Below are 9,073 nucleotides of genomic sequence, written 5' to 3'. Positions count from 1 at the left end.
TGGTTCTCAGATGGCCGCTCTACCTCCTAAGCCACTGCTGATCTGTTTGGCACAAGTTGAGGAGACAAAACCAACCTACCCATTTAAGAAATTAGACAATTTGCAAAGAAATTACATAATTTGTAGTAGGTTTAAAACCAATTCAGACAATGCCAGAGTCAAGTGTTGTTTTAAACATTTCCACGGCACATACCAATGTAAACATTCCATATGCTGTACATGAAAACATAACCCAATGGTTTCTTGCTCTTAATTTATTGAAACTGTTTACCTTTTAACAATACTTGGTAGGTGGACACTTGACACTGCACTTACGCTCAAGTCTAGTATCAGGATTTTCTGTACACAAAGTTGATTCAAGGCATCATCTGGCCTGATCTTGCCTATATTTGACCACCAATAGTCTGCTGGTACTCGGGGCAGTGTTCATGTTTAATGTATACAAGTGTTAGTTCTTTTTTTCACTGTTCTGAGGAAATACCAGTCCCCTTCAGCATCAAAATCGATCACTGGCTTAAGCGTCCCAGTCTGCCTCATCCTCTGCACCGATCGGCTGTGGGGCAGGGAGGGGTGGGATGACGTCTGACATGCGGGCAAACGCACTGCCGGTGCCACTGGGTTCGGCCGACTCCCCGCCTGCTGGACCCTTGCCAGAGATACCTGGAAAGAGTACAGAGGATGTTATATTGCTTAAGCATGATAAGAGTAGAGAGTATGTTATCTGCTACAATATTATGCACAGTAAGAATATAGAGGATGTTATACACTAGAGTATACTGTATGCTCTATGCATCGTAAGAATAGAAAGGATGTTAATACAGAAAATGTGTACTGTTCTCTGACTCAGCAGTATCTGAATACCTATTTTAAAGGGGGATGCTCACCTTTCCTACGCATGGCCAGCTTATTGAAGAGATCGGACATAAAGTCTCCACCACTGGCTGCTGCTCCCACTGCTGAGAGAGAGAGACTGTCACTTGTAAATTATAAAACATGCAATCAGGTTGTATTACCTCCAACTCCCGTTCCAGAGACCTCCTGAGACCTGTGCTTTGCAGTGGAGTGCGTTAATTACAGCTCCTGTTATGTTTTGCTAATTAAGATGTCAGTCCTGGCGTGTAACGGCGCTCCGCTCCCCAAAGTGAAATGTTAGGACGTGACCTGTCCAGCCCACCAGAAAGTATTATGAGGACGGTGTACTGTAAAGAGTTAAGTTGCAGTAAAAAATATGAGTATTTATTAAACAAATCATCAGGGAGATATGGGCTGTTCTAAAGACTATGATGCCAAGCACACTGTATGTGAATCAATGCGAGGTGTGCCGAGATGTGACTTAACAACAGGCCGTGCCTCGGTAGTACACAGTATTGAGTACAGGTGAATGCAAACTAGGACTGTTCACACACTGTTTTGATTACACGAGTAATCAAAACTCGCTGTATCCTGTGTCTGTTTAGCATCAGGATTTTTATCAGATGACAATTAATTGCCAAGTATGGGGTAGAGCAAAGAATTCGCTTTGACACGCAATGATGACCTCCCCTCACCCAACATAACACAGGAATACCGACAAAAGTACATAGACAGACACAACACATTTGCATCATGTGACATAACAGAACATACATTCACACAGACTAAACTAGATAACAGACATGATGAGGCTCACAGCTCAATCCTTGGGTAGTAGGTGACATTAACACAATGTGCAGTAGTTGCAAATTGTATCTGAGCGTGCTTGTCCAGGGTGCCGGAAGCAGTCGTGCTCAATCGCATGCTAGCAAACACTCAAAACACTGTCACCTTGCTCTTGTTCCTTCTGCTTCTTCTTCTCCAGCTTGCGTTCTTTGACGTTGCGTAGCTGGGCCTTGCCGATTCCGCCGGCGTTGCGGATGGACTCCAGCAGACCTGCGCGGCCATCCGACGGCGTGCTGACCTCGCTGGGAGCTCCGGAGACAGATCCTGCGGTTGGTCAGTCAGGGGGAGAGAGAAATGAGAAGCCTGCCTACAGGGCGGTGAAGGGTTCTCACCCTTCAAGGTCAATTATTGTTAGCCTTGCAGTGAGAACATGCGGGCTTGACTTGATCTAGGCATCTGTATCTCACAGGCAGAGACACAGGTTCCCGGGGTTATATTGACTGTGTGTGTGTGTGTGTGTGTAATGTATGCATACAATTGCTCTTTACGCTTTGTTGAGGTCAAGCGAATTCTTCCGTTATGTGTAAAGCATGAATTATGTATGACCACATAGAATGTGTGTGTTTGTGTGTCATACCTGAGCCTGGCACTCGACTGACTTCAGCAGGGCCGGCCGTGGGGGGAGGAGGAGGAGGAGGAGGCGGTGGAGGGGGCACCCCGGGGGGAGCGATCGTGGGAGTGAAGGTGGGTTCAGGGGGGGGAGGGGGAGGAGGTGGAGGCGGGGGAGGGGGCGGAGCTTCGGCCTGGAAACGAGATCCTAGAATGCAGACGGAAGAAGAGGCCAGAGTCTCCCATGTCAACGAACAAACCACAAATGAGAAGGAAACATAAATATACAAGTGTGTGTGTGTGTGTGTGTGTGTGTGTGTGTGTGTGTGTGTGTGTGTGTGTGTGTGTGTGTGTGTGTGTGAACGTATACCAGGCCCGTTGCTCTCCTCCCCGGAGAAGGAGGGCAGCTCAGGGATGTTGTGTGCGGTTCCTGAGGGGGCAAAGCCTGGCCCCAGATCAGCGCTGTAGGACAGGTCGTCTGCTATGCCCGGCAGGTCGGGCAGGTAGGATGGTACGTCTATCTCTGGCACTTGGCCCAGATCTGGTACGTAAAAGTAGCTCTCAGCCGTCTGTAATTGGTGTGAGGGTGGGGGGGGGGGGGGGGGTCATTGGTAGAGGAAGATGACCAGTTAAATCATTAAAATCACAAGTTGGCACGGACAATTCTGTTCATATAAAATGCAATTCATTCAGTATTCAGTTATGTTTAAGACATGTGTTGAGCGAGGGAGGGGGTGGGGTGCTTGAGGAACCTGTCTCTCCAGCTGTTCTCTCTTTGTGATGGACAAGGGGGCATCAAATGGTTTTTCTGCTTTCTCCGTCTCCAGGGTGTTGTGTGTTTTAGTCACAGCTCCTGCCAGAGGATCCAGGAACACGTACTTCTTATATCTACAAAAGGTGAAAATCTAATTAATTTAAATGTAACCTGTCCTCTAGCACAGTGGTTCCCAAACTTTGTAGCTCGAGACCCAAAAGAGGAATTTGTCTCCCCAGGACCCAAACTAGTGAACATAGCCGATCTACAAGCTCACAACACGTCGCAATGCGAGGTGTTATGAGCTTGATCTGGTTGATTTGGTTGATCTGCTTACTCACTACTTCTTAAAAGTATTTTTTCCCCTCTAAACAATAGATTTTTTATTCATGGAATTAGTTAGAAAAAACATTTGAATTTGTTCTTTTACTTAAAATTGTGAATATTTTGGGATTTTTTGAAAATCTTTTGAAAGAATAATAATTAAGAACTAAATGTAGGAAACAAAAAATAAAGGGGGGGACCCTAGCATAGTCCTAGCATAGGGGTTCCAAAAGAAATTTGGATTTGGAATTTATTTAATTACAAAATTACATAGAAATGTTGAGTGTATTTTTTAGGTTTCTCACCACCTCCTGAATTATAATTCATTTAATACACTTAAATGAAAGAACTCACTGTTCGACTCTCCTTTATATTTCTCAACGCTTCCTCAACTTTATATTTCTAATCTCTCAACTTTAAACCTCAACATTGAGATTGATTCATTTTTAAAGACACTTTTAAACATTTTAAATTATACTAACCTGAGATACTATAAGGGGTATAATATTTGAGATAAGAGGCATGTGGTTGGTTGATGTTTTCAACCAGCACATCTTTTTGACATTTTACCATCAAGAAAATAGCAAAACAACGCTGGCAATTTTTGTTTTTAGCGTTGGCTATTCAAAAGTAGCAGATCTACAAGCTCACAGAGTGTCGTCAATTCGTACCGCACTGCGAGCTTGTACATCGGCTATTTCTGAATTGTTTTTTTTTTGGCACAGGTTCCGCTGCCAAATATACATCAATTTGGGGGTCTTTGGCATGAACATGTTTGAGAAGCACTGGTTTAGAAGGCATTTGTGAACCGGCCTCAGATCTTAATTAAGACCTAGCGGCTGGTGTTAATTAGCGCAATCAAAATAGACCCCTGTGTCTGAAATATCGCACCTGTGACATTTCATCTCCGATTCAGCGGCTCATATCAATCGCAGTGAGCAAGATAACGTCAGCAATTTCCGTCCGGTCCAATTTGATTTGCATTTTGAATGGTTTCGGTGAAGCCAATGTTTATAAAAATCATCCTCGTATTTTCGTTTCACACCATGCACGCAATCGATGGTGAGGACATCAGTCACAGACCATGTGAAGGTCACTTTCAAACATCACCTCTGCTATTCTCGCTGCAGCCCAGAGCTTCTGGGAAGTCAGATTACCTCTGTCAGAGAGTGCAAGACTTCGTAATCACGTTTTCACGTCACGTCCATGTATCAAGTTCAGGTTTGTGATGATAAGAGGGTGTGAAGCGGGGTAAACAGTATCTGAGCTGAACAGACTAGTGTACTGTAGCAAAGAGAATGCTCTTCTTGGAAGCTAAGTTTAATCTGCAACCCAATAAATGGGTTGCGACCCTAGATCTGGGAAACATTGCCCTAGAGTGTGTGTGTGTGTGTGTGTGTGTGTGTGTGTGTGTGTGTGTGTGTGTGTTTGTGTGTGTGGACTCACAGGTTCTCGGTAGTATTAAAGAGCAGCAGAGAGCTGATAGAAGAGATGTTGCGGGGAAGACTGCCCAGTCCCTCCTCCGTCTCATCCTCAGATCTCTTCTTATTGCTCACACACACTGGGAAATACAGCAACTTCTCCTAAAAACAACAATAGCACATAGACGGACACATTATGAGATGAAGACCTATCACATTTTCACCTAACCTGTAATTTCTGCAAACCATACAATCAATGACACACACACACACACACACACACACACACACACACACACACACACACGTTGTGAATTATGATTGGGGACCGAGCTGAATAATACATTCCCGCACCAGTGAAAATTGCCAGCTGCGTTTTCCTTTTTTTCTTTCTCCAGCGCACACTAAAACAACACACTTGCAGTGCCGAGCACACGCAGCAGAAAATATGCTGGTCCCTGTAAAGTTTCCTCAGACTCAAGGGGAAGACAGTGTTAACCATAAATAATGCAGGAACTTTCTGCTGAGCTGATGTGTGCACACACGCAAACACACGTTTTCAGTGCCGCCTTTGTATGAACATCTAGTGCGATGCACAAAGGCATGCGTGCAAGCACGCACCATGATTGCACAGTGTGAATGTATGCAACTGGTCCACCTGCATCTGACTGTAGTGCAGCCAAAGCTGCTCCCCTGGACACCGTCTGTGACTGTCAAAGGCTATTTACCAGGGAAAGGATATCTCTATGTGCACAAAACACTGGATCTGTCTGTTATGTTACATACAACAATGTAACAGATCTATAAGTTATAACTGATTTGTATGCGTCACAATGCTAACATTAGGTAACAAAAACTTTCTTAGGGCTGTGGCAACCAAATTATCAATAAAATAAAAGATATTTAAAAAAGAATACATACACACACACACACACACACACACACAGTTGCGTTACATGCAACATTTCAACATGTACTAGGGAAAAGGCTTTCAACAGGGGAATTTATTAGCTACTGTACAACAAGAAATGTGCACTTTTTACCTAAAGAAATGTATAACTGGGAAATGTCTTAATAGAAAACAAAAAGAAAACTATCAATGTACAGTAAATGCCATAATAAACAATGTAACAATAAGTCAGCCATGTACATACATACATGCTGGTTGTTTAATTTACAGGGTTAAATATTCAGACCAACACCAATGAGACTGCAGCTGCCTAGTGATAACAATGTTTTTGTAACCACTGCATATAAAAAAAGGTTTTGCTAGAAAAATAAAACAATATATATATAGCAAGACATATTTGTATAGGATAGGTAACACCAGCAACGGAATAAACAATGCTGTGAGATTAGCTCCAGCCTAAATAAAATTACAGGTGTCCAGGAGAAAGACTTGCAATGCACGGAGGTGCATTGATTCTCTTAGAGACTCTCCAGAGCTGTGAAGATTAAATTCAGGGCAGGCCATGCAATGGCAACAAGTGAAAATATATCTATACCCGATATATTATACCAACACTTTTAGCTGGGTCAGCTTTGTACAGAGGCCTTGGAAGATACAGGAGTGCAATGAATAAAGTAGTAGCACATATTGTCCTACAGTAGCATTTCCTGTTGTTCTGAACACTGTGGCTTGAATCTGGTGATTGGAACCATTGTTGTATAACACAGTGCTTCAAAGTTGAAAACATTTCATCTGCAGCCAAAAAAGTACTTTGATTGGAGTTTCAATCGTGGCATTGCGTAACAACAGTTAACGGGTAGCAGACAGTTCGGCTATCATATTACAATAGGCTCTTTTAAAACCTGCATGGAATCAATACTCTTGTGTATGTGCGTTTGTTGTACCTGCAGTGCCTTGTCATCGAGGGGCCGTAGCTTGTTCTGTATTTTGTAGCGGGGACGAGAGTGTGCGGAGGGGTCTGTGGCCCCACTGAAGATAGAAGAATAGTCTTGGAGCCGATCTGGGGCGGGGTACTTGGCACTGGAGAACACCTATGCACACAAACACAAAACTGAAAGATGCTATTTGTCAACTAATTTCCCCCTCATCCCAATGGATGGGACAACATGTAGCAGCACTGCCTTTGAAAGTAAAGTGTGGACGTTACCTTGGTGGCCTTCTTACTGCCTTTGATCTTGTTCACCCGTGCCTGAGCTAGTCTGATCCGGTCAGTGACTGCGTGCAGCTGCCGGCGGTTCTTCTCCACACTCTCAGACACCCTGGACACACGCACACACACACACACACACACACACACACACACACACACACACACACACACACACACACACACACACACACACACACACACACACAGTGTCTGAGACCGTGTGCATAAATAGAACTCATGCAATGTGTTAGCCTATGTATGATGTATGAGACAGCCATTACATGTCTTGGTAGTCATATTAAGCATCATCTCATGTATTAACCACGATGCACTCATACTACAGATTGCTCTGAAGTTGTCCTGTTTTACCGCAGCTTGAGTACAGCAGAGTACCTAAATCTGGTCTGTGTGTGAGTGTGTGTGTGTGTGTGTGTGTGTGTGTGTGTGTGTGTGTGTGTGTGTGTGTGTGTGTGTGTGTGTGTGTGTGTGTGTGTGTGTGTGTGTGCTGGACTTGCCTACTGAATATGTCTGTAGAGATCGTCTCAAGGTAGTGCAATGCATCTGCTATCTGGTGAATAGCCTCCTCTCTCCTTAGGTCTTGCTGGATGAGAGGCACTGAGTAGACCTGGCCCTCCAGGCAATGCTTCTGTGTCATCCTGGACAACATCAACATTACACACAGTGATGGATGGCGATTACCTCCTGACACAGTTTGAGCTCAGCAGAAAGAGACTCCACATTGCAGAATCTGTATGTTGTGGAGTGGTGTTCCAAATCCCAGGTAACACATTTTAACTAACCTTGAGTTAATAAGGACAATCAACATCGAAGGGTTCTCTCTCTGTACTACCTTTTTATAATAATAATAATAATAATAATATCTCGAATTTATATAGCACTTTCTAAGACACTTTATGACTAAGCAACGCAAAATATGTATTAAATAATGATGTACAGCCATAGTGGATTTTTGACAGTCAGAAAACACGCACAGACGCACTTCATGCTGACATCTGACTCTCACATGACATGATGACAACTTTCTCTCCTACCACAAGCTATTTCACTTCTTACTGTGTGTCCTGGTATATTTATCTTATATGAATGGCATGCCGAAGAAAGTCAAAACGTTAAACCCAGTGGTGGAAAGTAACTAAGTACATTTACTCAAGTACTGCAATTTAGTACAATTTTGACATATTTTTTACTTTACTGGAGTATTTCCAATTTTCAATACTTTTACTTCTACTCAACTACATCTCAGAGGCGAACATTGTACTTTTACTCCACTACAATTATTTGAAAATGTAGTAATTATTTTGTAGATTCTGATTAATATTGCAAAACACACATTAACCACTTCAGCCCTATATATACTTTGGCTATTTGAAAAATAATTTTGATTACAGGACTTTTACTTGTAACAGAGTGTTTCTACATTGCGGTATTGATACTTTACTTTTACTACAGTAAAAAATGTGAGTACTTTATCCACCACTGCTTGGACCTGTTGGATGAACCACGATACAGAACCACGCCGAAAGCCCATTGCACTGACTGCAATCTGTTCCCCCGTTATAAAGCACTATAAAGCACAGAGCTTTAATAGGATATAATTGGACCTGACCTCTCTGTGTCAAACCATGTCAGATCAGATGTGTACCTGACTGTAAACAGATCCTATGGTCTTACCTGACCATGTGGAAAACGTCTGGGTTTATCGGTGTGTTTTGGAGAGAAATGATCACGACATTAAGCGGCCTAGTTTGTTTCACACAGCAAAACAAATCATTTACTTCCGCCTCAGCATGTCACGTGACTGCCTAATATGGTTTTAAAGCTACAGTACAGACAAAGCCAGAGGAGACTTCTGGAAATACAAATAAAAACATGTAGTTTAAAAGAAAAATGTTTTTTTTTTTTTTTTACAGTGGTGTAAAGTAACTTAGTACATTTACTAAGTACTATACTTAAGCACACATTTGAGGAATCTTTACTTTACTGGAGTATTTTCAATTTGCAGTACTTTTACATCTCAGAGGCAAATATTGTACTTTTTACTCCACTACAGTTATTTGAGAAAAAAAATAGCCGATCTACAAGCTCACAATGTGTCATGATGCCATGCATTGTGAGCTTGTAGATCGGTTATTTTCAAATGATTTGTATACATTTGAAAACTTGTGAAATTAAACATTATTCATAAT

General features: G+C 42.5%; 1 protein-coding gene across 3 annotated transcripts; it reads right to left on the bottom strand.

Moving 5' to 3' along the window:
- Positions 1-152: 152 nt before the first annotated feature.
- On the bottom strand, positions 153-8,662 carry wash1 (WAS protein family homolog 1; the record flags this gene model as incomplete). 3 transcript variants are annotated; one of them, XM_084059745.1, is made up of 11 exons in its annotated part: positions 153-660; positions 885-956; positions 1,804-1,962; positions 2,276-2,455; positions 2,618-2,816; positions 3,000-3,135; positions 4,772-4,908; positions 6,601-6,747; positions 6,864-6,975; positions 7,382-7,522; positions 8,559-8,662. In XM_084059745.1, 11 exons carry the CDS (start codon positions 8,564-8,566, stop codon positions 515-517), a joined length of 1,437 nt encoding a protein of 478 aa, XP_083915871.1. In that variant the 3' UTR covers positions 153-514. The 3 variants fall into 3 exon arrangements, with proteins under 3 accessions (XP_083915871.1, XP_083915869.1, XP_083915870.1); XM_084059743.1 differs by lacking the exon at positions 8,559-8,662 and having other exon boundaries at positions 7,382-7,533; XM_084059744.1 differs by lacking the exon at positions 8,559-8,662 and having other exon boundaries at positions 885-953; positions 7,382-7,533.
- Positions 8,663-9,073: the final 411 nt, after the last annotated feature.

This window comes from Gymnoscopelus microlampas (genome assembly GCF_963454915.1).
Source record: "Gymnoscopelus microlampas genome assembly, chromosome: 6".
Taxonomy (NCBI): Eukaryota; Metazoa; Chordata; class Actinopteri; order Myctophiformes; family Myctophidae; genus Gymnoscopelus; species Gymnoscopelus microlampas.
Note: the sequence above shows the minus strand (reverse complement) of the source record. Positions and strands in the feature narration are given on the sequence as shown.